General features: G+C 40.7%; 1 protein-coding gene across 50 annotated transcripts in view; it reads left to right on the forward strand.

Moving 5' to 3' along the window:
- SORBS1 (sorbin and SH3 domain containing 1) overlaps positions 1-27,539 on the forward strand; it is a 162,720-nt gene that overhangs the window by 98,535 nt on the left and 36,646 nt on the right. For 26 of the 50 annotated variants that reach the window (XM_088168978.1, XM_088168979.1, XM_088168980.1 and 23 more), the window contains 13 exons: positions 1,186-1,281; positions 4,255-4,374; positions 5,861-5,887; positions 6,060-6,175; positions 9,804-10,175; positions 13,148-13,289; positions 18,115-18,144; positions 19,348-19,523; positions 20,287-20,350; positions 21,478-21,552; positions 21,876-21,938; positions 25,645-25,692; positions 25,807-25,930. In XM_088168978.1, the coding sequence (XP_088025104.1) occupies positions 1,186-1,281; positions 4,255-4,374; positions 5,861-5,887; positions 6,060-6,175; positions 9,804-10,175; positions 13,148-13,289; positions 18,115-18,144; positions 19,348-19,523; positions 20,287-20,350; positions 21,478-21,552; positions 21,876-21,938; positions 25,645-25,692; positions 25,807-25,930 (1,453 nt within the window). Of the gene's footprint in view, positions 1-1,185; positions 1,282-4,254; positions 4,375-5,860; positions 5,888-6,059; positions 6,176-8,400; positions 9,208-9,803; positions 10,176-13,147; positions 13,290-18,114; positions 18,145-19,347; positions 19,524-20,286; positions 20,351-21,477; positions 21,553-21,875; positions 21,939-25,644; positions 25,693-25,806; positions 25,931-27,539 lie in introns of all 50 variants that reach the window. The other 24 variants (XM_088168994.1, XM_088168995.1, XM_088168996.1 and 21 more) reach the window with 13 other exon arrangements.

Here is a 27,539-nt window from a genome sequence, read left to right on the forward strand (position 1 = left end):
CAAATTAAAAACTAATGATTTTATGAGTTTTGAAAAAAGTCTGTCAGGCTCTTTGGCCAGGCTTTTGTTGCTTGGAACTCCTTTTCTAGGTTGTGAAATCTGTGCTTTCCGGTGTTGCCGGGTATCAGAAAGATCTGCCACAAGAGGGGGTGTACACACCACCCTGCTGTCAATGTCTCCCTCAAGCTGGCCCAGTGCTCAGGGTTAGTCTGTGAAATGTTAGAAATGTGGGTCCTCTTACTCCTGATTTTGCAGGCATGAGAGAGATGGCGTGGAATGTGACATCTATCATTTTCCAGCTAATACAGACAGGAAATAGGTTTTATGGAAGAAAATTCTGGCTCTGCAGAAATCGAGAACACTACCTAAATTATTCTGGTAGAGTCATGATATACAAGATCTTTATTTTGGCAGCTCCTGTTGAACTTCACCTCTGAATAGTTCTGCCTTTTTCACAAGGACCCCTCTTTGTACCCGTTGATTTGAACAGCTTTGTAACAATTGCTAGAATTTTGCATAGTGCTACATATGGTTTTCCCCAGTGTTACCACATATAGTATAATTAGTGTGCTACCTGCTGAAGTCAGGTAGAAATCTCTTCAATTTACTGTTTATATGGGTGGATTTTTTTTTCTGACATGTCTATATGAATGCTACCCTTTAGCATGGGACCTTTTTCAAGATTATTTCACTTCCTTCTGTTGTTGAACTTGTAAAAAACTAGCCATGAAATTCAGAATTCATGTAATGTGGCTAGTTTAACATTCTTCTCTCAACCTTTCAGTATTAGGTTGTTTTTTCCACTTTGTTTTTACTGAACCATATTAATGTTTTACTTAACATTTTTATTTTTGCATGTAGTGTACCTCAGTTAAGTGATTACACTAAAAATTTTTGATGGCTTCTAAAAACTAATGCTTCCAGATTCTTTTTGCCTGCAGCATAGTGGCAGTCAGCATTAGTCCATTCAGTAAGCAGTTCTATATGCTGCATAAAACAGACACATCCTGAATTAGGGCAAATGAAGGGATATTTTTAACAGTTGCATCATTGCTCTCTAGACTGCTTTTGTATTTGAAATTTCCAGCAATTGTGTCTCCAAGTGTGTTAGAAAATTTTGTGGCATGCTTCCCAAACTCTGTTCTTTCCTTTTTGGATGTGCCATTTACACTTTTGTGTTTGCAGCTGTTGACGTCCCTTTATGTACACGTTCTATTTCTGCCGTTAAAATAATCCCTGTGAAGAAAGTGAAAAGTTCTCCTCACCTAGTGCTGCCTACAGGTATCTTCTTCTTTCCTCCCCTGCCATACCTTAGTTAGCCATCATTGTCTCTCTCCTCTCTCTGTCATTGTCTCTCTGCTTCACCCACATGCTTTGGCTAATTCTCAGCTTCATGCTCCTCTCACTCCTCCCAGAGCTGCAGATTTCATCAGTAGGTAACACAGTTAGCTCTTGATGGCACAATACACTGTTCTCAATTATACTGCTCTTCTGCAGACGTAATTATGTCTGCTTGAATCTTGGGATCATTGTAAGCTCTTCTACTAATGCTCAGTTATGAAAAGTATAGTTGTTATTATTATTATAGACTCATTTTGAACTAAACTCCTGAAGAACCAACGAATGTTTCCTGCATATCTTTGGTCTTTATGAAAACAAATGGTTCAAGCATAGTTCAACATTGGTAGTATGGTTTTGTTTTTCTGTACATGCACTGAATTTAATCCACATGTGAATAAGTAAGGATGTGAGGCTGTCTGTCACCCTTTCCCCAGTGCATGCTTCCCCACTAGAAGGACAAGATTATGCTTGTACTTTGTAGGATTTGGACAGTCAGAGTAGTGTGACTGATACTGCTTGTCTCTCCTAATCTGTCATACGTGTGCTTGGTTGGACTAGTACAGTGTTAATGTCCTGTTTATTACTAGCTGCTGGATTTCTGTACTGAGAGATTCAGATTCTTGTTTTCTGTCATTTGTGAGGGAATTCATCATTCTAGACATTTGTTTTCATCTCCCAAGGTGAGATAGTCTGGCAAGAGTCTATTTTCAAATATATTCAAAGCATTTACATTTTTTTTAGTTCAGAGCATTTTTTTTCCGACTCTTATTCTTTTGGTTCAGTATACAGGTTTAATCTGTTGTATGGAAAATAAAAAAAAAATGCATTGATTCCCAAATTTGATTTTCTTCCAATACGACGAAGATACTGTTTTGACATGTCATATATGTTGAACTCTATTTCCATTTCTCTCCAGTGCCTGTGAAGCAAGTGTAGGCATAGGGTTGTAGGAGGACAGCTACCCTACACTCTTTGTGACATTTATATCAGGCCCAGTGATTCCCAGCATCATGTCCATGCTTTACAGTTACAACACTCTTAAAACTGGAGTCTCAGAGCTTAAGCCTTTGTCCTGTGGTTTGAAAGTGAGTCCATGGAGTCCTTGGGCTCTGTGTTGTGCTGTGCAGGTGGGAATGATAGCCAGGACTGCACTCTTGAGCAAAAGGAATCCTGACCCTACCTGAATCATGTAAAAATTAGTCAGAGAAGTCTACTTCTATTTCACCAGGAATGTGGGTCACCTTAAGTTGTGATTAGCTGTGGTATATTAAAGGATGAAACAGCTTTTGATATGTCTGGGTGGATAGTCTTTCTCCCCACAGAGGCTGCCTCCATGCTGCCTCAGTTAGCTAAAGGCTGAACTATAGGAAAGTATTCTCTGATTTCTTGCTTACTCCATCCTTTTTATAGCCCTAAGTATGGATCTGAAACCATGCTTTTTGTGAAATCCCTAAACCCATGTAAGGGCTTCAGCAGTGCAGATTCCAGCACAGAGGGCTTTCTGTGAGAGCCAGGAGTTTGGCATTCATTGAGTTTCTCCTCTTACTGCCGCCGTCTGTCTGGCATATTGATGTTTCCCCATATTGTGGCCTCACTGGCTGTGGTTTGCATGGTTTGCAACCTTAGCCAAAGTGTTCCTGTGGTCTGTAGGCACTGTACTGGTCTGAATTTGGTGGGACATTACCTTGCTGAAATCAGCCAAGGAATACTGATCTGCACAAATGTGGGCTGTGGTCTGGACAATAAACAACCACTTTTGCCCCCTCTGTCCAGTCTGAAGGCATCATTTTTGTTATAACAGCAGTTCCTGGAGAAGAGCTGCATCCTTCCCCATGCAGAGATAGTGTGATCCTCAACCCATAAAAATAAAAATTATTGTGTTGTCACTTCTGTAATGCAGCATGCACTCAGTACCCCTTCACACTCCCTGTGCAGTCATGGTAGGGCTGGTACCTCTGTGTAGGTAAGAGAAGTCTGATGGCAGCTGCAGGGTCACTAATAGTGCATGAGAAGAGGAGGTCCATGGAAGTAGCCTAGAGAAACAAGACACTTTTCAGGCTTATTATTTCCAGAGGTATCTTAAAGGAAACAACTCTCCCAGAAAGATTTTAAGTAGGACGAGAAAGAGATGTAGCTTTGAAGTACTGGTTTGTTATTACTTAATAGGATGACAGGAGGAGAAAACCCAGATCATGGACTGAAATACACAAAGGTAAGCCTGCACAGAAGCTGTGCTGAACTGTTCCTCAGCAAGGATGCTGGCATGATCTGATATCTGGCTCACATGTTGATCTGAATAGGCTTGTGTTAAATCTCCTCCTGCTTTCTGGGGTTTGGGCTCCTGTGTCAGAAGGTGAACCACTGCAATGAAATGGGGAGATGGCAGAGAGGTGGCTTGCAGTGCCTTGCCTTTAGATCATATTCAGCATCATTACAAGATTTTATCTTCCAGTGGTCAAAAGTTTTATTTTTTTTTCATCTTTCAATCCTCCACAGAAGGCATTTTTAAGCTTTGGCACACAAAGTGTGTGCATTATGTCACTGGGACATCCCTATAGAAGAGCCACAGGTGAAATGTAGACTGTCCTTGCTAGTGCAGTATCTCTGTACAGAGTAGAACAAATAAAGCAAATGGACCTGTAACCTTTGGCTCAAACACTCTTTTTCCCCCCTCCTTTCTTAGCTCTGTTGCACCAACTCAGAACTTAACTGCTACATTCATCAATTACATGAATATAGAACTGCTTTGGTTTCTCAATGCTTTATGGAGCTAATCTTCATCTGCACAAACATTACTAGATTGATACACCTGGAGGCAGCCATGCCAAAATTACTCTAAAGCTCTAATGGATCCTGATAGCTTTGCATCATCATTTTCTGTGTGTTTCTTCTGTGCATGTGCATTTCTTGTAGAAATGGATCCCACAAAAGTCTGCAGTGGAAAAGGAGCTGTAACCCTCCGGGCAACTCCATCCACTGAAGGGAATCGGAATATCACTTCACCATGTCCTCAGGATGCTGAGCAACCTGAAAGTAAGTGGTAGAAGGTTAACTGGAATTTGTTACTCACAGTAACTTCAAGACCTGTCAGTCCAGGGTCTTGGGCTTACTTTATGATTGTGGTTTAAAGCCCAGAATTCCATAGCATAGTTGGAAACCTCTTGCAAAGACCAGACCAGTAGAGAGACTGACTCTAGTGCAGGTTTCATGACCACTCAGTCATTGACTGAAGTTTGTCACGAGCACCAAAACCTCTCAGTTCTTTTCTTTCTTCCCCTCCCACCCCCACCACCCCCAGGGCAGCCTGTGTCACCTCCTTTTATGCCAGGCATGAGGTGGAACAGAAAGAAGCTGAGTGGTGCTGCTGCCTCTGCAGCATTCAGCTGGGTTGTCAGGGAAGCAGGGATAGCGTCCCCCCAGCCGGACAGCGTGGCCACAGAGCTCTGCGTCTTTCAATAGCAGACGTGTAATTACTTAATTGTAGGAGACAGGCAAAGCATAGCAAACCTGGCCAGTGTCGTGGGTCTGGCAAAGAGGATGAACTCTCAAAGGCAAGATGCTGTTAAGGGGGAGGGGGTAAAACGTGTTCTTGAAAGCAAAGCATCCATCGTTTCTGACTGTATTGTTGGAGAAAGGGCAATTCCATTAATTCTAGCCCTAATGTGTCACTTTCTGCTCTGTCTTCTCCCGTTCTGCTCCACCCATGACCTACCCTCTTTTTATGCTTGCCTTTCCCTGTTTCTTCACTCCTACCCCCTGCTGTTGCCTCTCTCCTTTCTGTTGATGGCTTCATAAATTTCCAGCAGCTTGAATAGCAATGGGCCCATTACTATGGAAATCAGTTCATTAATACTTCTTTTGCTTACTCTCTCAATCGCTTTATGGAATGCACTTTGGAGCTGGGAGAGCTTCATGCATATAACTTAAACAGCAGAATGGGTACAGAGTGGGGAGGAGCCCAGTGGGAAGCCGGTAAATATGTGATGAGACCACTGCATATAGCTGCAGGGACTGGGTTGTAAAGTGGTATCTTAGAACTCCCTTCATGCACTTAGTCTGCAAAACTTGATCTATTCGTTGATAATCCTTTATCTCAATCACATATAGTGATATTGTTAAGGATAGATATGTCTTCATAATCTGAATACAGGGTGCCTACATTGCCAGTAATTTGTGGTGTCTGGATGTCAAGCTGCAGCTTTAGAAAGTAGCTAGCTGGGCAGCCGTTTCGCCTCTGAAATAAGAATGTCAATGAACAATTGTTTCTTCATTGCTCTGAATGAATTGCCTTGTGTTTACAAAGGTCAGAAACAAGGAGGACATCATGTTTAGGGCTGGTCTCTATGGTAATTACGCAGCCCTGTCAGAAAGCATTTTATGTGTGAAATGAAGTAGCTTGACTCTTAACTTCAATTGGTACATGTTTTCTGGAAATGTAATGGTTTATTTTTTTCCCTTTTCCTCTATGCCTTTCCTCCACCCCCACCTCCTCTGTCCCCCTCTCCTGTGAAACACTTAGGTCTGGAGTCAGAAAACTCAGAAACAGGTATAAACATTGGCTGCTTCTGTTGTTACTTCTGTTGCTTTATTGGAATTGTTTCTTGTTGCCTGGGGGGAAAAAAAAGAAAGGGGGGGAGAAAAGAAGAAAAGAGTCCCCTCCTTTCACTTATCCTGCAACTAGAGGGAATCTGTGATCTGAGTTTTCTTTCCCCTCGCAGATGATTGGAGGCCGTCGTCTAACACTGATGCCAATGGGGATGCCCAGCCGTCTTCTCTGGCTGCCAAGGGTTACAGGAGTGTGCGTCCGAACCTTTCTTCAGACAGCAAGCCACAGGTAAGCCTTTCTTCTGTGACCCTGAGGGTGATCACCAGGGTTCAAGCACTGGATTCATGATCAGGAGTCCTGAGTTGAACTCCAAACTTGGATGCAGATGGGTAAGTTGCTGTGCCTCAGCTTTTCCTACCTTTAAACTGGGGGCAACACCGATGTCAGCGAAGTGTTGTGGAGCTCATGTATTCAGGCACACCACAGTGTTTCCTGGGTGGAGGAAGGAGGAGGACAATGCTATTTGCAAGAAAAAAAGGTGAAGTAATCATCTGTAATTATTTTGTATTTTATGCTGGTTTATTTCCTAGAAATCGCTGCAGGCTGAAATCAGAGTTGCACCCTACCTTAAAAATAAGATATTGGGGAAATGCCTTTCAGTTTTAACACTGTAACTGGTAGGAGCCGATAAGGGAAAGGTTATTTGTACCTAAAGGTAAATTGTTGCAGTCAGTCTGCTAAGAGAAGTGCAATGTAATCCTTTTTTTTTTTTGGGGGGGGGGGAGGTGCTCAGTCCACACAGCAGCAGTCTGGAAGCTGGTAAGGAAACCCTTCGTTAGAAACTGGATTCTTTTGTGGAACAGAGTCCCATTAAAGCCCAGTCCCCTGTCAGTGTGACTGCTCCCATCATCAGGGTCCCTTTAGCAATGCTACAGACCAGGTACCATAAGTGAAAATGGAAGAAGGAGCAGCTCCAATGAAGGTGTGGGAAGGAGCAGCACCCCAAAGAGACACCCATTTCTGCTCAGTACTTAGAGCTGTTTTGTGGTCCTTTCCTGATGTCGTTATGAACAGAGAGGGCACTGGTGCACATAATACTTGTTACAGAAGTCTCAAGAACTCCTGTTCAAACTGAGCCGAAATGGAAGAAGTTTTGAAAGGAATGAACCTAAGGGCAGAAGCCCTTTAGAACATCTCTGACCAACCCACTTCACTCCCTTATGCTTCAGGGAAGAGTGGGGAGGGGCAGAGGGGCAGCATGAAGACAGCAGATATTGGAACAGCAGCTGTAATTTTATGAAGCTTTTCTACATCTATATCCATGTAACAAGAATAGGTGCTTGCCACAACTTGTCGTGTGTGGATGACTTTTAAAGGATGTCTCTTTCCAGATTTGAATGTTGAAAGCTGTTAAGACATCTTCATTCTCTGGTTTTGACATTTTTAGCAGTGGCAGCATTTGCCCATAAAGATATGACAACAGGGTGTTTGTAAAACCTACTTTCACAGTCTCCAAAGGGTTAATTTGCAAAAATTCAGGGAGTTGCTGTTCACCAGGTGAGTATTTTCCTCTTTCCAGTAGATCATAGTTTTCAGCTACTGGCAAGAAAGCAATAAATAAAATGAAACCTCTATATTCTTATTTTATCTCAAAACAGTTTGGCTTTCAGAAAAAATTCACTGTAATTAGAGTTGCAGTAGGCAGGTGATTTGGAGTTAGCAAGCTATATGCTGCCAAGTACCAAAACCAGTAACGCTTTTCTTATTATTTACTAGAAGCAGGATTTCTCTCATGGTGATCTTGATTCTGGAGGCAAATTCTGATGATCTCATGTCCTCAAGAAACTTTAATTATTCTGAAAAGCATTTTCAGGATGGAAAAATCCTTAAGAGAATTAAAGAGCTGGCCTTTAGAAAGAAGAAATGCTGACTTTTTATTTAGCCAGCTGTGGTAGGCTACAGTACTCTCATGATGTCTGCTTTCATTAGCATTGGTGAAACTTGGCAATGTTCATTTTTCAGCAGTGCACTTAACATGCAGAGATGGCCTAGATCTCTGAATTTGGCTTTGCAGTTCAAATGTCTCCAGTGCTAGGAAGTGTTTAGTTATGCAATCATGAGACTGAATTTAGTTAGCCATGATGTTAAATCTTGACTGAGGCTTTCCCAGGGGCATGGTGGGTATTGCTGTGCCAGCCTCCTGAAACAATACAGTAGTGAGAATTATTGAGCACAGAGAGGTTAATGTGGGCAGGGACATGAGGGCTGGGTTAAGTCTGTGTGCTGCAGTGAGCTGTGCTAAGAAAGAATGTGGGAGATGATGGATGTGAGTGAGTTCTGCACTGGCCTTCCAGATACTGTATTTGCTTTTTATTCTTGCTGTATTAAAACCTGCTTAACCCAAGTCTAATGATCAAATTCATTCTGAGAATGTAATTTTTTTTCCTTCCTTTTTCCTTTCATTTGATGCTGCTTCCTTTCTCCTTCCTACCTTCTTGACTCTGCCTGATCAGGCCCTTGCTCCTCCCCGTCCTCCTCTTCCCAAAGAGGAGAGCTTTGCATGGCGTCCTCGCACTGACACTAAAGCGACCAACCTGTTGCCAGTGCCCATCATGGACTGTGTGTACCTGAATGCACCCAAGCCTTATACACAGCGTGCATCACCAAGCACCAGTGCACGCTGTTATTTGTCATCACCTACCCCCTATGGGGCCATCCCCAGTGGGAAGCAAGGCTGGCAAACAGGGCGTTCTCCCTCTTCAGGCCCCAAAGATGAGGTGCATGCTGGGCAGCCACTCTTGGAAAGTCACTCCTCGTCGGGTGCAGCATCCATACAACACAACCCTGACAGGGCAGATCCCAGTAGTAAGGCTGGAATGAATTCCAGTCATGAGACGAAGGCGGATAAAAAGGTCAGCAAACTATATGTAGCTTGTTTATCTAACAGCACTTGCTCAGGCGCATCTCAAAATTCCACTGGCACCACACATGACCCAGCAGCCAGCACCAGTTTGGGCGCTGAGCTCACTCAGGCACCAGCCACCAACATTGTTTCCTCTGTAACAGACACTGAAAAGTCTCTTCCTGCTGCTCCTCCTCCTCCTATTCCTCCCAGGCCGTACTTTTACATTGTCCTCAGCAAAGACGCAGTTAGTTATGGTGCAGGCCAGCCCTCCCGGACTCAGTCATCACCTCCGCAAGCTGTGAGGGACAGAGTGCTAGAGCCCCAGAGCACAACTGCCACAGAGGACAGGATGAGAAAAGAGCCTTACCTTACCCAGCAGCGACAGCCACCATACAAGGCAATGGGACGCAGCATGGTACATGTTTTCTCCATAACCTTGTTTTCTTTCAGCCGAGCGAACAGTTCTTTAGTTCATTACAATGTTTTCCCTTAATGCTTTATTCCCCTCCTACCTTAATTTCTCAGCACTTGTTGTGCCACCCTGAGTCTTGTGGTCTTTTACTTGATAATATTTAACACCCCATATGCGTCCCCTCAATGTTGATCTGTGTGTTTGTGTGTGTGTGTGTGTGTGGTATTTGTAGGGAGTTGGGTTGGACTGGTGAGGCTCTTTCTAATTTAGGGAGATGTAAAAGAAGCAAACTCTGTAATGTGTAATGGTTAGAGCTTCTCAAGTGATGGTGAATGCTGAGCTATTCTTTGGTTTGATTTAGCCTCACTACACAGAACTGGAGAAGAGGGGTGGTGAGGGGGAATAAAGATTTTTGAGGAAAAAGGATTGTGTTCATAGAGGCCAGGGCTGCAAGCCTGAAGAAGTATGTTTCCTTAACGAAAGAAGATCTGCTGGGGCTTTGTATCATTTTGGGTACATTCCTTGCACGACACGATATGGCTGCATTAGACTAAAGTAACAATCTCCCCCAATGCATAACAACACCTTGTTTCCTACAGGATGCCACTGCCACCACCTCAGCTCAGCCTGGAGTTATAGTAGTCCCCCTCCTCCAGGTTAATCCAGACAGACAACAAGAAGGCAGTTCCAGCACTCCACCACCGCCTCTGGTTCCTTTCGGGCAAGGCTCCGTATTCCCTGAGATTGTTTCTCCTGGCTCACCCTTGACTTTTCCAACTCTAGACGATTTCATTCCCCCACATCTCCAGAGGGGCTCCCACCATAACCAAGCACCCTCCACATCTGGCACATTACCCTCTGTTTACCCGAAACTGCCATTCTTCTCATCACCACCTTCACTTGTCCCTCCAGTCACGGGGGCTTTGCACAGGGGCTTGAAGCCTGAAATCACTGGAGTCATCTCACATAAAGTAAGCTTGCCAAGTACCCTCCTCGCCCTTTTCCTAAATTTGTATTCCTGGATTAAAATTACTTTCTCCTTGCAATACTAAACTTGAGGGAGGAGTGATGACTCACTCCCTGCCAGCAGCATGACAACTGAGACCTTGTTTGCGTCCTGTGCTAGTGCATGCATTTTGCCTGCCTTGTGCAGCTTTGGACTTTCTTTTGACTTCTCACAACATTTGACTATCTCCCTTTGTGCCCATTCTGCTGGATGATGTACACCTTAAGAGTCTTAACAGGATTTGCTCAGAATAATGAATCCTGCATAAACTGAATAGCTGCAACTAACTGATCTTTTCAAACTCTTTTTATAGCATCCTTAATTGTGTTTGAATAATATTTAAAGCAGCAACAGCAGGCCAGTTAAAGGTTAGGACTGGCTTTCTGTTCCACTTAGAGCCACAAGACCATATGGTCTCCACACAAATCCCTGATAAAATCAGTGTAAGATTGCTGCCAGTATCCAATGACCTACAAGTTATCAGTTACTGTACTAAGAGTCCTTCAAGCGTGGAGGTGCTATGTGATAGATTAAGCAGAGAGTGTCTTCATTTTGGAATTGCTTGTCTTTGAAAAATATGAATAATTCAGTCCACAAGATTTTGAACTTGGAATTTACTGTGTTCTTCTTGAGTATTTTTTCTTCTTGAGTTAGATTTTGTTTTTCTTTAAGCTCATCACCTATTTTAAAAAGTCCTCGAGGACAAGGAAGAAAAGTAGCTCTCAGTTAAAGTTGCAGGGGAAGCAAAAAGTACCCTACTCTCCTCGTGCTGAAAGTCTTAGGGCCATCTTTTCTTTTTTATGTTTGCTTGTGAGGACAAGAAGTTCAGCAGAAACTACATTCTCTCATGATGATGCTTCCTCTGCCCTTTGACTCTATGGGGATCTAGCAAACAGGCATGTGGGCTAGGGGAAAGGAAAAAACAACCAAGGATGATATTTTCAAAAGTTCTCAGCATTGGCCTTTCTACTTTTATTAAAATTGGTTGGTTTTTTATTGCAGAGAGCAATGAATGAAAGTTTGGATTTGATGTTTTGGGTTTACTTTGTTTTTCGTTTGTTTGGTGTTCTTTGTTTGTTTCTGTTTTGGAGGGGTTTTTTGTGTTGTTTTGGTTTTGTTTTTTTTTAATGGAGTCTATCTGCAGATTCCAGGAAAAAAAAATCAGGAGGCATCCAAATCATAGAGGAGCAGTGGAAGTTTTGCTATACCTGACTTTCTTGAGATGAGAGTTGAAACATTTTTGGACATGCTCAGTTCAAGCATGTAGTCACCAATCTGTTTTCCATAATGATTTAAATGGTCTTTGTTCACCCTCTTTGACTTCACTGGGGCTGCTGAGCCTATCCTGATCCAGCATCCCTCTTCTTTGAGGGATTCTTATTTGTATTTTAGTTATCAAAGTGAAGCTCAAAGCCAATTCTCTCACTTTTCCCTGACTCTTCCTCTTTTTTACTAATTGCATTGTATGAAATATTATTGCAGTCAGCAAAATGGGGCTGGTCTCTCTCTAGGGGACATCTTCTGTTCCTAAGGACCATTGATTCTCTTCTGTCCCCATGAAATGTCTATGGCCTGACCAGCTGCTGCTTGAAGCAAGTTCACCTTCATCCAACAGAACAAGATTGTTCTTCCCCATTTCCCCTGCAGGCTGGAGAGGCTGTAGGTGCTTGTTCTGATCATGGCAAATTGTCACTATGATTTATCTCTGAGCTCTGGTGCCAGGCCTCACTTTGGCCCCTGTTCAGTCCCCTGCCTGATGCTGGAAGTCCTTTTGTCTGGTGCTGGTGTGTATGAAGGGCACTGAGTTGCAGTTGCACTTAGCCAGAAAAGCTGGAAGTAGGAATTTTTCTGGAGCAATATTCTGGGCATATTCAGGGGTTTTTTAAAAAAATCATGAAAATACCCTTGAATGCTGAGCTGATTTTACGGATCAGTGGCTTGCAGCATTTGAGTCTGACAGTGGAGCAGCAGGAGTGCTGGAATTTGGTTTGCTGTCCCATATTCTCTTTGTTTGGATGCTCAGTCCCCATTAAGGGTAATTGTGTGTCCAAATTCCTTCAGAATCTTTGAAGAATCTCAGTCTAAACCGATGCACGCACAGTCTTTAGTCATCATCCCTTCTTTATCTTAGCCACCTTCCCACCACCAGAAGTCCAATATCCATGGACTGAGGCTTTTCAAAGGTGAGCTAGGTTTCAAAGTCTCCCTTCTGACACAGCCTGTAGTTCTACAGAGCAGACAGAGCTGTGGTGATATCAGAGGTGGGTTTGAAATAAGCAAATAATGGAGCAGGATGCTTTAGTAGAGCAAGTGCAGCTTGCTACCTGTGCTCCAGCAGCAAAGCCATCTTCCTTATTAGAGTCCTACTTGTTACTCTCTGTCAGTTTTGAGGCCTTTTTATGTCATTACTTTAATCAGGTAGGTGTCACATTATCTCCAGAGTGATAGTGCCAACTTAATTCCTTAGATTTTTCTTAACAAACCAGCTGCAGTAATACTGTTTCACTCCAGAATTGCATGAGTTTTGCATGTCTGACTTGCTATGAAAGGAATACTCTTGGAACAGATGTTTGTGTGTGGATGTATCAGAGGAAAGATGTCTGCATCTTTCCCCTCTCCCCTCAACCAGATTTGCTCATTTCCGACACCTTGTGTTTGCTCCAAAGTGTCTGCTAGATGAGCTTAGTGCCCTCTTTTGGAGTTGGAGTTGTGAAACCCAACACCAAATAACTATAGTACTGCCTTAGCAAACTAATTTCATTAACAATGAGCAGGGTATGTACAAGGAGCAGGGTAATACTTGTGCTTATGCCTTTTTTACTAAAATTTTCTGTGATTATGCTTCTCATTCAGCTTAAAATGTTGGGGTTTTTTCCAGATTTTCCCAACGTAGCACCCATCTTCATGCTGCTAATGATGTGTTGCTCTTCTTTTCAGGACCCAGGTCCTGTGCTAAATGAAGTGCCCCAGCCTGGCACTGACTATTCAACTTCCATCACTTCCATCAGCAAGTCTGCCTCTGCCTATCCTTCTACCACAATCGTCAATCCCACGATTGTCCTCTTGCAGCACAATCGAGGTAAGGAGACTTGCATGTAAATAATTTTGGCTCAAAATGAGCAAACTGTTATGCTATTATAAGGAACTGGAGAATGTGTGTGCTGTTGATAATTAGGTCCAGACTACTAAGAACTAACAAAGTTGCCTCAAAAAAAGTCTTAATGACTGGAACATGCAACAGGCAAGTGAGAGTGATAAGTTTTTTCTAATTAAAACCTGTGGATCAGAAGCTCTTTGAGGCTGGGGAGAGATTTTTAATGGGGCTGTAGATACATGAATAAGCCATTGCAAGATAACAGCTGTCAGGTGTCTTGTCGTGGAAAATGTTGTATGCTCCCATCAATCTGTCTGTAGGAGCAAGGTAGCTTGAAAAGGTGATTTGCTACTTCTCAGCTACTCCAGTGTGAAAGCAGCTGTATTTTCTATTGTTGTGGGAGAGATTTGACCACTGAATTTGTAGAATTTGCCCAACAGTACATAATCTACTTTCCCACAAGTTTGATCTTGGCAGTTTTTTCCTCTATCAGTAACTGGATCAACTCAAACTCATATTGCAGTAATCCTTGAGCTCTGGATTAACAAATGAGCAAAACAGCCTTGTTTGAGAACTCCCAGGAATCAAACCTTTCTCACACAAGCTGAATGGATAGTTCTGTCTTTCTGCCTCTGGATTTGGAGGGAAACTTTGCTTCTCCTTTTTAGTTCTCCTGATGGCTGGCATTACCACAGCTTCCCAATTCATTGTGCATTGCTAAAGACTGTAGCTTGTGACAGGCCAGAGAAATGCAGTCCAGTTTGCCTTGATTTCTAGTGGACTTGGGAAACTTCAGGAATCTAGCCACTTGCTGTGGCTTACCTTTTCAAAGGGAAGAAAAAAAATTAGAACATGGGGTCAAGGCCTGCATTGTCATACTGTAGCCATTTTAATTACAGCATTGATGTGCTCCTTTGCAGTACCTCATGAGATTTTTATCAGTGCCTTTTAAAAACAGGCTTCGGTCTTTGATCTTGAAGATAGTGTTCTTACTGTAGCCCAGCAGATTAAAGGGGTTATGAGTGGATTATTTCCTCCTTTTTGCTAGCATCTGAAACAGCTTTGCTTGTGTGCTTCTGAATGAGGATGTCTGAATTCCTCAGCTGCTTGAAGAGGAGAAAATCTGATTTGAGGCAGCCTTTTTAAATCTCAAAGCTTTTTGTTGACTTTCTTGAGGTGCGATATACTTTTAGTATTTTCCATCAAATTTGGAGTATTTTAACAAGGATATTTTCCCTCTGTAGACTTGAAGAGCATGAGAGACAAAGTTGTACCATGTACATGCACACTGGCTCTGAGAGAACTGAATTATTCTGTTTACTAATTACCTTCATGGTAAACAGTTTGTCCTGTCTAAATATTGCTTTTGACCATTAGAACACGTGATACTTTACCCTAATAGATTGAAGAGCCTTCTCTCATCGTGTTTTTTTCTGTGATACAGATCATGGCCAGATATGCCATTTGATCATGTCTGTGAAGTATATAATTCTAATCCCTGTTTTTCAGTATATATTAGTCCAATTTATAATTTGCATGTGTCATGTTGGTTTGACAAGGCATCATAGTCACAAATATGCATTGATTGACATTGTATGTGTCAAACTATGTATTTATTAGGAGATCCCATATAAATCATTTTTATGGCATTATTGCTGACTTGACAGACAGATGTCCCAGCCATCAGAATAATCTTTTCCAAAGGTTGTCACAACATTTGCTTTCTTCCTTGTCCTGTGGAGTTTCCTTGGAGTGTTCCAAGACATACCGAGGAGGAATGGCCCAATCTCCAGAGCTGCTCCCTTTAGAGCAGAATACTGCTCTAAAACTTTTACTATGGTTTATATGAACATGTTCATTTTTATCTGACCTCAGTTGTCCTTCAGCATAGTTCTTAGTTACTGTTGTAGTGGAAAGTATTTCTCCACCAGGCAAAGTAAGACATCATACATTTTTTTCTGCTTTTTTTTTTTCAAATGCAGAATGGAAATACTAATCAGATGTGTCATCTTTCCTGCCCTTTTATTACTATTGTAATAAATTTTGTAAAAGAACTACATCATTGCTAGTTTCTGTATATTCTTCTTGTGCCTCAAACCTATTTTTGAGTCTGAAGCATTCTGTTAATGCTTTTATTCCACTGTAATTTTCTTTCATTCCCCAGTATATGTTGCTTTCTTGTAGGTGCACATTTCCCATCTTTTTTTGTGTTGAGGGTTTCCTGCAGTTCTTATGCTTCCATTCCTATCTAGGATTTATCCCAGCATAGCATTCAGATTTCTTTCTACTAATTTAGTATTTTTAAATGATCCTCAGCTCTTAGTTATCTATTGAATTTCTGTCCTGGCTGATATGATTCATATTTGGTTTCATATTTATGAACCTTATCTGTTCAAAACTTGGCTGCTCTCATGGCATCTATCAAATTGTTACTAGGTTAAGTTCCACCTTCCCCTGAATGGTCAATTATGTTTTGTGATGAAATCAATTCCTTCATGTCAAGATGATGTTTAGTAAAAAATCCTTTTGTGTGCTCTGAAATACCCTGTAAATTAGAAATTTCAAGGTCATTTTAATGCAGGAAGTCTGAGGTCTCCCAGATGGATAATGGGACTTCCTTTGTCCTCAGTGGATTATTGATTGCTTTTTAAGGAGTTAGCTCTCTTATTCTCTGAAGTGACTGTTGTACCAGACATCAACTACTTCTTGCTATTACTTCTTACTTTTTTGTACTTTCTTTGCTAGTTCATTAAACTGCTTGTAAGACCCTTTGATTTGGAGCCATCAGAGACTTAGAAACAGGTAATGGCATTTGAAACACAGGGCAGCACACTATATCCTTTCTTGTTTGTGTGATCTCAGCAAGTTAGGATGAAAGATCTCAGAATTTTTTCTCCTGGATCTCATTAATCTCAATTGAATAATATTCATACTTATAAACAAGTAATTTCAGATCCTCTTGTTTATTTCTACCAGATTTTCTTTTCAACACCTTTATTTTGCACCAAACATGTTCTCAAATATTTATTTCCTCTTCCCCTTTTTTTCAAGTCTTAGTCTCCTCCAGTGCTGCCTCCTCTGGGGGCCCCTGAGAGCAACTATAATCATTCCTTCACTGTTGCCAGCAGTTTTATCCCTCTGCTTGACCCTTTGTCTGAAAAGCCTGCAAGTTCTTGGCCTTTACTTATGGTCCCAGAGCACAAGAGGAGGAGTGAAAGCCTCAGTTAGCTGGTGTGTGCCTGGGGCTACAGTCTGGCTGGTCAGGCAGGAGAGTGAAATAGCAGACACCTCCTCCTGCTTCTATCCATCAGCTGCTCCCTTTCCTACACAGAGATACAAAGGAAAAGGAAATCTCCCCTTTGTGTAAAATGTACGTATGAGTTTTTTCATGAAAAGTGTATTAATTCATGGTGTTCTCTGTGGAAAAAACTCTCAAGCATTGACACCTTAAACTACATGTTCTTGTCAGAATAGCTCAGTGATTCATTCAACAGAGTTCTCCTTGGTGACACCACTGTCACTTACATTTTTTCCTCCCACGTTCCGGAGATGGGCATTGTTGCATTTCTCACTTGCATTTCTCACAGCAACCTATTCGTGGTGGCCTGCTTACCTCAGTGAGCCCTGCAGATGGTTCCCATCTACTCTTCTGGCTCAGAGTGCAGACCCTTCCCTTTACCCAGTGCATGTAGGGTTTTTTTCCCTTTGTTGGCAGCTATCGTGTGAACATTGTGTACAGGAGCAGCTTGCCAAGAGTGGTCAGCAGAGCAGAGGGCTGGGGCTAAAGGTCAAAGTTCAGAGGTATTGATGGGGGAGCTACACCGAGGAGAAATACCAGTCTCCCTTGCTGAGATGATCCACTTAGCACAAATACCTAGTGAAGGTGGGTTCCTCTAGAAAACAGCACACACCTGCAGGTTTGTTACTAAGGCAGACTTGCTTGGCAAGTGTTCTATGCCACCCCAAAGTGCAGGCATTGCATGGCATGGTTTATCATAAATTTATAACAGTTGTATTTAATATATTAAAGGTTTTTGATCTTGGCTCTAACAATAAGAGCTTTCAAAAGTGTTTGTGCTTTTTATGTCAGTAAAATAATTTATTTTTTTCAAACGGCTTTCATGCTTTAAAGAAAAAAATTAATTGCTAGGGAATAAAAAAAAGCAGAGAACAGAGTGTTAAGCATTCTTGGTTTATTCCCAGCTGTGGTTTGGGTAAGTCATTTGGACATCCTTTTAGAAAGCACTAACTTTAGGGTGGTCAAACCTGCTGAGAGATACCACAAATACTCCAGTCTGGGAAGTCATTAATGAAAAGCCTCTAACCAAGGGGACTGTTTTGAGAATCAAAGCCTTCAAGCTGTGTCTGTGCACAAATCATTGAATCTGTGGCTCAGTAATATGTGATGAGACTCAGCAAGCACCAACAATATATACTTTCATGATAATGGTAACAGAGTTAGTTATCAAGTTGCGTGGCTCTGTGAATTTTTACTGGTTTTCAAATTGTCTTCTGTCCAATGTTTTATTCTCTGATGTTATGAAAAAACCAAAATTTAAATAAAAGTGCTTTTTGCAAATGTGTTGGTCACTGCATCATGAAATTTGTTCTCCCACAAGGCTGCTATGTGAAGAAGGGACAGTGGGCTGTCACTTTGGCAGGATATTTGCAAACAGATTCTCTCCAGCAGCTGCTATCATTCTACAGTGTATTTCTTGCCTGTCAGAAATGCAGCACCAGAGCACTTGCTGTTTATGTCTCACACGTTTGTTCTGTATTTCTTTTTGTTTTGTTTCTTCCTTTACCACAGAACAGCAAAAAAGGCTTAGTAGCCTGGCAGGTATGATATGAAAGGTCTGCTACCCCCCAGCTGCTGTCTCTGCTGGAGCAAAGCTGCTGCTTTGGTAGCTTGTGGGGTGCCTTTAGCAAACACACTGCCCAAAAACTGCAGAGAAATATACCAAACACCTAAATTACTCATCTGTTTGTCCTAAGTAATAAAATTTACCAACCTTTTAAAACAAGTCCTTTAGTTCTGAGTTTTGCAGGGCAGAATTGTGTTTGCTCATGGTACCAACAGATCAATGCATTGCTGTGCACGAGCCTTTCCTCCACTGTCTGCCCCTATCAGATTTCTACACATTTAATGGCTTTGAGCAGGATGGTGATGTGCATGTGAATAAATTTATCTTTCTCTCTTCAATGCATGCAGTGATGTAAAAATTATAGAATTTGCTAAAGTCTTGATGAGGCAGACTAAAATTGCAGGTGTTTTCTCTGCAGGAAATCCACATAGGAAAAAATCCTTCACTGAGTCTAAGGGTCACTGTACTGCAGCTCTGCAGAGCCAAGTAGAGCTTCAGAACAACCTGAAGTCCTTTGGTGATGCCTGCTGCTAATTCTGGGTGTCAGTTGGGCAGTCTCAAGGAATTCCAGTTTGGAAGCAAGGCAATCTGAAGAAATTAGTTATTTCCCTCCATCTTTATGCAGACTCCTGTGCATAAATGTATGCTTAAACAACATTTGTTGTTCACATACTCTGATTAGGGCATGGAAATGAATTAGAAACATCATATCCTGTCTGCAACAAATGGGATTGTCAGACAGGTGAATGCAATCTGTTATAAAGTAGTGCACCACTACCACACACCATGCTCCTTTAGGTTGAAATTGGCAAAAAAAGGTGTACAGGAGACTGTATTACTGTGATTTTTGATGAAGACTGACACTGTAGAGTTACTAATTAACTTAGTAATTAATTTAGTCAAAAGAAACAATTATTGAAATCAAAATTGTTGTCTTATATGACAACTGAGACTGTCAAGAGATGTGTGATGGTAACTACCTGAGAGATGCTCACCTGCTTGTACTGGCATCAGGAATTTTCTTGGGAGATTTCCTTCAGTCTAGCTGCTAATCACAACCAGCAGTGACACAGTCTGTCTCATCAACTACTTGCTAGAATTTTTGCCTTAAATGAGCAGAATATGGTGATGTTGTGAAATGCTGGGATGAGGTAAAAATCCCCCATTGTCATTTGCAGATTCAGTGCCAGACAGATTAGTTTCTGATAAAGTTGATTCAGCACTGCTACGGGACAAGCCACTTCAGGAGACTGTGGCCAGCGAGAAGAGGGCAGTGGAAGAAAAGAGAAGCACTGTCAAGAGCCCTCACTACATGGCTGATACCTCTGTTGATGATATTGGGATTCCACTGAGGGTAAGACAGCACTGAGCATGTGCTTGATAAACAAAACCTGGGCTAGATTCTGCCTACCTTAGGACTGAGGAACCTCACTAAAGCTGCAGAGATTTAAGGGAAGATAGAATTCAAGTTCTAATATATTTTATGATTAACTATTCCATTTGCTATCTATGACCTGTTTCAGCTGCTTCAGGGGAAAGAAAATTAAAAATTAGTATTTCTTCTCATAATATCTGAAAATTATGTTTTCTGCTCCTCTGTTTCCTTCCCATTTAGCAGGAGAGTTTTGTCTCATTTTAGCCATCTTAGAGGCAGATACCTCTTTTAAATGTGATTACATTCATTCAGTGTTCAGGGAAATTATGAAAAGATTTATTAACCTATTCTTACAACTAGTTTCTAGAATGACTTAAACACTCAGTGTTTCTAAGTGTCCACTGAGTACTTAGGAAATTGGTATGTATGACTAAAACAGGCAAGTTGCTTAATTTTAGATGTCAAACCCGATTAATATACAAAACATTTCATACAATCTGCAGTTTTAGAGAGGTTACAACCTGCCTCTGCAAAGCTTTTACATTATTACTTACTTGAGTGAAACATCACTTGAGATGATATATCTGAAATATAGTGAAATAATTCATATTTCAGAATATTAATACCGTACAGCTTTCACACAGAGTGTAATTTTTTTTCATTGCTGGAAGATTTGTAATAACTTTGAAAGGCTGGGAAAGTCACTGTTGATTATTTCTATGTATATTTATTTTTCCAACAGAATACAGACAGATCGAAGGACTGGTACAAGACGATGTTCAAACAGATCCACAAGCTAAATAGAGGTACTGTAGTACAGATGGTTTTTATTTACTTTAAAAGACCACCTTGATGACATTTTGTTTCATTCATGTGAAGAATTGTATTGGATGTTGAATAAAAACATTTTATGTTAATTAGTGTTTGCTCTGCACCACAGAACTCAACCAATGTGTTTGAAATCTTTGAAGTCAAAGGTAGGAGAACAGTGAAGTCCAAAGAAATACCTGAGTTGTTCTGAAAGGTGAACTGCAGTGCCCTCATGAAATCAACTCTACAATTTGAGGCCAAAAGAGCCAATGATTCCATACCATGAGAAAATAGACCCCTGAACTCCAGTTTTACCAGCTAACCCAATCCACACACTTTTAAAATACAGTAGGTTATCTCTGAAGCTCCTCTGTGCATAAGAGAAAAATTTTTACACGGTTACACTTTAGTACCTGTGCAACAAGCATGATTTGAAGTTCACTGAAACCAGTGGAAAGGTTTCTGTTAATTTTTGGTGAGTTCAGAATCTGAACTCTGCTTTTTCAAAACCCTAATCTTTCTGCTTTGAAAACCTAGAATTGTGGTGAGCACTTACAAACTTCGTAGTGGTGAACTCTCAGGGGATTCCCACCTTGGGGCACTTCTGTACCTGACTGCTGATACATTCACATTTTTCCTCTGTGTGAGAAATGGCTGCAGTAGCACTTGCAACCGTCTGAGCAGCCTGACATGCAGGCAAGCACAGCTCAGATCTGTGCTTCTGTAACAAAATGTCGAGCATGCAAAACTGGAGCTGTATTTGCTGCTGCAGGTGCTGTCCTGATGAGCTTTATGCATAGATAAATGCTGTGCTGTAGTGGATGGAACGAGGAGGAGTTCAACTGTTTCCTAATCCTGCTGCTCCTAACAGAGGTTCTTCAGCTCAGCTAAAGCCCATGCTCAGATGGAGGAGAATGAGTTCAATTGCCTTGGCTTCCAGGATCTCTCACAAGGCCCAGACATGCAAGGCAGCAGTGAACAAAGAGGCATTCTAGATTGTGTCATGCTAGAACATCAGCATGAGAGGGACTGTAGTCAGCTTGAATGGATTCTTGGCTCACCCTTCTTCCCCTTAAAATCTGTCCTCTCTGTTCTTTTTTGCAAATCACGTTCCTCTCCTTAGACAATCCTGAAGAAAACCCTTATTGCCCTACCTACACATTTCCTGAACTTCCTGAAATCCAGCAAAAAACTGAAGGTACCAGAAGTTTAGTCAGAGTATCTGTTGTCTTGTGCTTTGAGTTAACTGTACTATAGTGCCCTAATATTAACTAGATTGAGGTTCTAGTTTTCTGTTACACTACCTGGAAATTCAGTTATGCCCAGCATACCTTCTTGTGTGATGCATAAAATAACTAAATCTTTGCTAATCCATTAATCTTTTTTTAAAGTATGATACCATTTACCCTAGTGTTATTAAAGTAGGGAATAAAATCATATGGTGATAGAAGTTGGGGCATGAAGCAGAACCTCCACTTCATTGTGGATAGTCTCAAAATCCGCTGCTTTTCTCTGCTGCAGAAGACAATCCTTATTCTCCTACATACCAGTTTCCTGCGTCTACTCCTAGTCCTATCTCTGAAGGTAATAATAAAGGTCCATATATATCTACTTTCTGCACAAATGCTGCCTTATCAATTTATTTTCTTCCTGGAGTTCTTTCTAGTTGCTGAGCTTTATGCTGCCTCATAATGATTTGCTGCACTCTAAGCATTGCTTTGACTGTATGATGGCTTTTTGGTTTTGCAGTGCACCTCCAGCTTTGTAACTAGTATTTGACTAATGCTGCAAACTTGGGGTTTGCTTGGTTCTATGCACTTATCAGTTGCGTGTGCAGTGATTATTTAACATGTCTAGATTGCTGACTTTACATGTAAAGATGGGTTTGACTGAGATTTCTCCCCCTCCCCTTTCAAATCAATACATTTCATTAATTATTTGCTTCTGGTTTTTAACATTAACATATATAAGGGCCAGACCCAGAATGTCACTGGAGCATATTAGTAAAAAGGCTGCTTGCTTCAGTGAGTTTTGGATCAGTCCCTTTGTATAGTCTTTTAAAATAAAAATAACTTGGTAACATAGTTTCAGGGCTGGTCTTAGGTGCACTTGGCATATTTAGGCAAGGGCAGAGTTTGGTCCCATCAGTACATCTTGCAACTTGAAATAACACTGTCTTTATCTCTTCATGTGCTCAGCAGATTCCTTTAGACTTCATATTCAAATCAGAATACTTTGTAGTCATACTTGAGGAATGGTGAAGCAGTGTCTGTTGCAGTGATAATTGTGTGACTGTGCAAAATATTTATATATGAGAAACACAGGAATCTGCTGCACACATTGGGTGTATAGACATTTCCTGATTGGGAAGTTGTTGGTGACAGCCTCGTTGACTTGGTGCTTTGGTGACACTTTAGATCCTACAATTTAGAAACTTGCCTACTTAGCCTGTGCCTCAAGCCAACCCTGGTGAGACTATTAATTAACCATTTTATTCAATGTTTTTGGGTTTTGTGTAAGAAGAAAGCATGCAATATGAGCTGAGATACTCAAAGAAGGCAAGGAAATATAAGGTGTATTTCATTGTTAAAACGAATGTGGATGAAGTGTCATACAGATATCTAAGATACTTGATAATTTCTTAGTGAAGTGTATTAGGTGAAGAGCCCTGTCTTGCCACTCATAATGCAGGGTAAGTTATTTTCTCTTGGCTGAATTGTATGTGGGCATGGGTGAGAGAGAAACAATTTCAATAATTAATGGATAAAAGAGTTTTACAGAGAATATTTCCTTGTTCATAATGAGGTTTGAAAATCCATTTTACTCATCTGAACTAAAATAGTTTGCAAACCCCGTGATGACAATATATTAAAGAGTCTGTTCTCCCATAAATGTCTCCTATGTACTTAGAAATGTGCATATGAAAGTAATTTGCTGGTTTATATAGTTGAAATTTTATTGGACTAAACACTAATTTTTATTTTCAATATATTGGGAAACATTTCTCTAATATTTGCTTGGATTCTTTCCTTGATAAGAAATACAAAAGATTTGATTATGTAGATGAGTTGGAGGGGTTGCAGTACACGTTTCATGTTTAGAAAACACTTCAAAGATCCATAATCAGTGGCAGGGTATATACAGAGATGGTTTGGAGCCTCACTTTCATACAATTAATGTCAGAATTGATTGATGCATAAGATCTCCTAGATACATCAAGATCTGGGCTCCCTTCAAAAATATATTCAGCATTTCTAAAAACATACTGAATATGTCCAGACTATGAAATGGAATCCAACCCTGCAGAGGGAAACAGCCTCTCTTCTTTAAAGGAATCAGATTTGAAGTTACAAACTTGTGATAACCTGCTTTGTGAAGAAGAGTTCCATGGATAGAATGCAGTTTTGAGAAACAGATGTTTTAATACTCAATTCTAATTTACTCTTTAACGTTATCAAAGCATTCCAGATTTCTGTTTCAGTGTTTCTTGTGTAAAAAGGAAAGAAATGTTGACACTCTGCTTCGTAAGATACTCAGAGACAAACATGCCTATTTTCCTCATTGTTGTAGATATTAAAATATAAGAAATTGGAAAATAGCCATTATCTGAAGTGAATTTTTTATTGTATGGTTTTCTTGTTTGAGTGATGAGCTGTAATGAATATTGATAGTTTTCATCAAGTAAGTAAATGAAATTGTCTTTTATTGATTACCAACACTAAATAAGATTATTAGAGGTGAATAGCTGTGAAGGTAGTTTTAGACATTTGTTTATCTGTATTTGTAGGGACTGCTGAGAGTTTTATGATTTACCAAGTATTTTTCTATTGGAGTAAACCAAACTTGTGTTTAAGAATACAAGTCATTTTTGTCAACAGTTCAGTGTAATATAAATATTTAGTTTCCTCATTAAGGTTTAAAACATGGGAATTGGCCTTCTTAACCTGAAGATTATGATAAGTATAGTAAGACTCAATAACCATCTTTTTGGAATTTTAACCTTCTAATTCATTCACCAAGAGAACTAAAGCAGATAGGCTAGAAGTTTAGATGATCCTGAACCTTCTGAAAGGCTTAATGAAGGCTTGAGTGCAACTTCAGGTCAGCTGAGTTAGCCAAATTGGTTTTTTCCAGCAGATAAGATTGGCTGTAGCATCTGATTGATGTCCTCCTTGAGAGAAAATTTGGTAATTGTTTCAAGCCTTGATTGTCATCACTAAATTCACATAACACTTTTTAAAAATGTTTTTTAATCTAGTTTATTCTAGCTTCATCTTCTTTGTTTTTATGTCTTTTTCTCTGTCGCATTTAGTGGTTTCTTTGCAGAGGTATTAGTAATATGTCAGCTCACAATTCTCTTTGCAGTCACAGAATCACAGAATATTCTGAGTTGGAAGGGACCCCCAAGGATCATCAAAGTCCAACTCCTAATCCTGCACAGGACACCCCCAGAGTCACACCCTGTGCCTGAGAGCATTGTCCAAACGCTGCTTGAGCTCTGCCAGGCTGGTGCTGTCACCACTGCCCTGGGGAGCTGTTCCAGTGCCCAGCCACACTCTGGTTGAAGAATATCTTTTCTCATATCCAACATAAACCTCTCCTGACAACTTCGGGCCATTCCCTCAGTCCTGTCCCTGTCACCCCAGAGCAGAGATCAGTGCCTGCCCCTCCTGTGCCCCTCCCAGGAAGCTGTACCTGCAGTGAGGTCTGTCCTCAGTGTCCTCTTGTCCAGGCTGAACAGACACAGTGACCTCAGCCACTTCTCATACGGCTTCACCTCAAGGCTCTTCACTGTCTTCATTGCTTTGGATTATTGCTCCTTCATTGCTCATCTGGATGCTCTCTAATAGCTAAATACAAAAATCATATGTGATTGTTAGCTGGACTCCTCAGCTGTATCATTGTGTCTAGCACCTAATGAATGATTTTAATCATATGACTTTTGGATCCTCTATTTATCTCTCAGTTTTTGATAAAGTGGATCTATAACCCTTGCTATAGAGGAGCTTTATGATAAAAAGGGATTATTTTTTAAAGTACTGTGTGCATTTATCTGGAGAAAGGTATTAGTGTAAGTAGTATATTAGTATTTATATCTAATCTAGGAATTATTTTCAAATGCAATTTAAACCTCATTGGAATTTTATTTTTTAGGATCTTCTCCCTGTGGTAAGTATTGGGCATATCACTCAAATTATGGTGAATGCATTAGTAGAAGAAATTAAAGGGTCTCTGGTGCTTCTTCTTTGGGGCTTTTTCAACTCACTTGGAAAATGCTTTTGTCTTTCAGATGAAGATTCTGATTCATGCTCTCCTCGTTATTCCTATTCTGAGGACAGTAAGTAATTCATGTTTCTTGTTTATTCTGTCAGACAGAAAGGGCATGTAAAGCATGTATTTATTTGCCTCCTATCCAGGTCACCAGTATTCCTGTATGTGATTTATCCTACAGGCAGAACCCAAGTTCCCCGCTCCAAGAGTGAGATGGACAACATTGATTCTGAGAAGGTTGTGAAGAGATCTGCCACTTTGCCACTGCCAAACCGTACCTCATCACTGAAATCAAGCCCAGAAAGGTGACCTGAGCTAAGTTGTATATAGATCAGTTCTGGAAGAATATCTGAAAGCTGTCATTAGGAAAGGGATAAAAGTGGAAGCCTTAGGTCCACAACTCCAGTTAAACTTTTTTTGGATATATAGTTTTTATTCTGAATCTTTTATTAGGTGGCAGTGGATTCCTTCATTGTCACAGCCCAGTCCCCCATTCTGTCTTTTTTTATCAGGCATCACACAGAGTCTCCTGCCTGGGTGAAGAGTTGGGTGTCATGCTTATATAGTGCCTACCACATAGGCACAGTGAAAACTCTGGGTTCAGTGTGACACTGTAAAGGCACCTCAGAATACAAGCAAGTAGTGATAATTGTGGAAAAGCAAAATTAGGATTTATGTTGAATCTTGGTAAAAACTTAGTTACTTTTTTCCATCTCTGAGGAGTCTTACCCACATGAACTTTCTTGCAAGTAGGTTCTGGTCAGCAGTGTCATTTCTGGTCTTTCCCTCCTGGTTTTTTACTTAGTTTATTATGGTAATAACAGAAAGGAATGCATTTACCAAATGAAGGGAAAGCAGAATGAGCAAAGAATATTTTCTGTCCCGCTGAATTTTCCCAGCTCTTGAACTGTTCCTCCCTCCTTTACCACCTTCTACATGCTCTTAGTGTTTTTCACTTGCTGCATCAAATGAGCAAAGCTGTTATTTGACATTACTGCTTTAGTGAGCATCTCAGGTCACTGGATCAGGAGACAAAGTTTACTGATAGAAAGTATAGATGCAGGAATTGAAGACATAGTGTATTTGCCCTCTGAGAAAACTCTTGCAAATGGAAAGATTACCATAATTAATGCTTACTATTATCTAGTGGTAAACCAGTGCCTCACCAGAATTTTCTCTGTGCTTGGAGTCTTAAGCAATCAAGTTAATCTGGTCAGGAAAGATCATCCTTGTTGAAATTTGTACACTGTTTGTATGCCAGTCATTTTGGCTGTCATCTTGCCTTACTTTAGAAAGAAAAAAAATTAAATTGGTTGTCTGTCTCTCCTCAGCCAGTGGAGAGAGTTTAGACAGCTCAGTGGTTTGTTTCTGTCCTAACCAGATCAGAAGGGTAAGAGAGATGAAACCTGGAGCAGCAGTTTGGGATAGATGCCTCACTTTGATTTGGTGAATTCTGGGTGAGATTAATCCACATATGCATTGCCCATCAAAGACAACATGCCAAGCAAAATCAGAATTAGTTTACCATCTTAAAAAGGCTGCTTTCTTGACTTTTTGAAGAGCATTTGTTATTTTGCATTAGGTGTTTGATGATACCAGTTTTCAGACTAGCAGGACCTTGTAGGATATGGACCCTGAATGCTTTGTCACTTTTGTTTCAGCTGTGTCAGTATGGGCACTGCACAAGATTATAGTGGTTTGGATAGTCAATGGACTATTCTTAGCCATATGAAAATAGAGCAGCCTGAGATAATTCATTCATGTCTCTAGAAAAAACTCCTTTTGGAATCCAGAGTGCCCTCAGAATCCAGAGCAGTGGTAGTCAGGTAGTCAGCGATGTGGCTAAAAGGCAGAAGTTTAGCAAAGGGAATTTAATCTGAGTTCTGCTCAAAGTTTGGATGTGTTTATATTTGT

The sequence above is a fragment of the Sturnus vulgaris genome, chromosome 8 (assembly GCF_052056855.1).
Source record: "Sturnus vulgaris isolate bStuVul1 chromosome 8, bStuVul1.hap1, whole genome shotgun sequence".
Classification (NCBI taxonomy): domain Eukaryota; kingdom Metazoa; phylum Chordata; class Aves; order Passeriformes; family Sturnidae; genus Sturnus; species Sturnus vulgaris.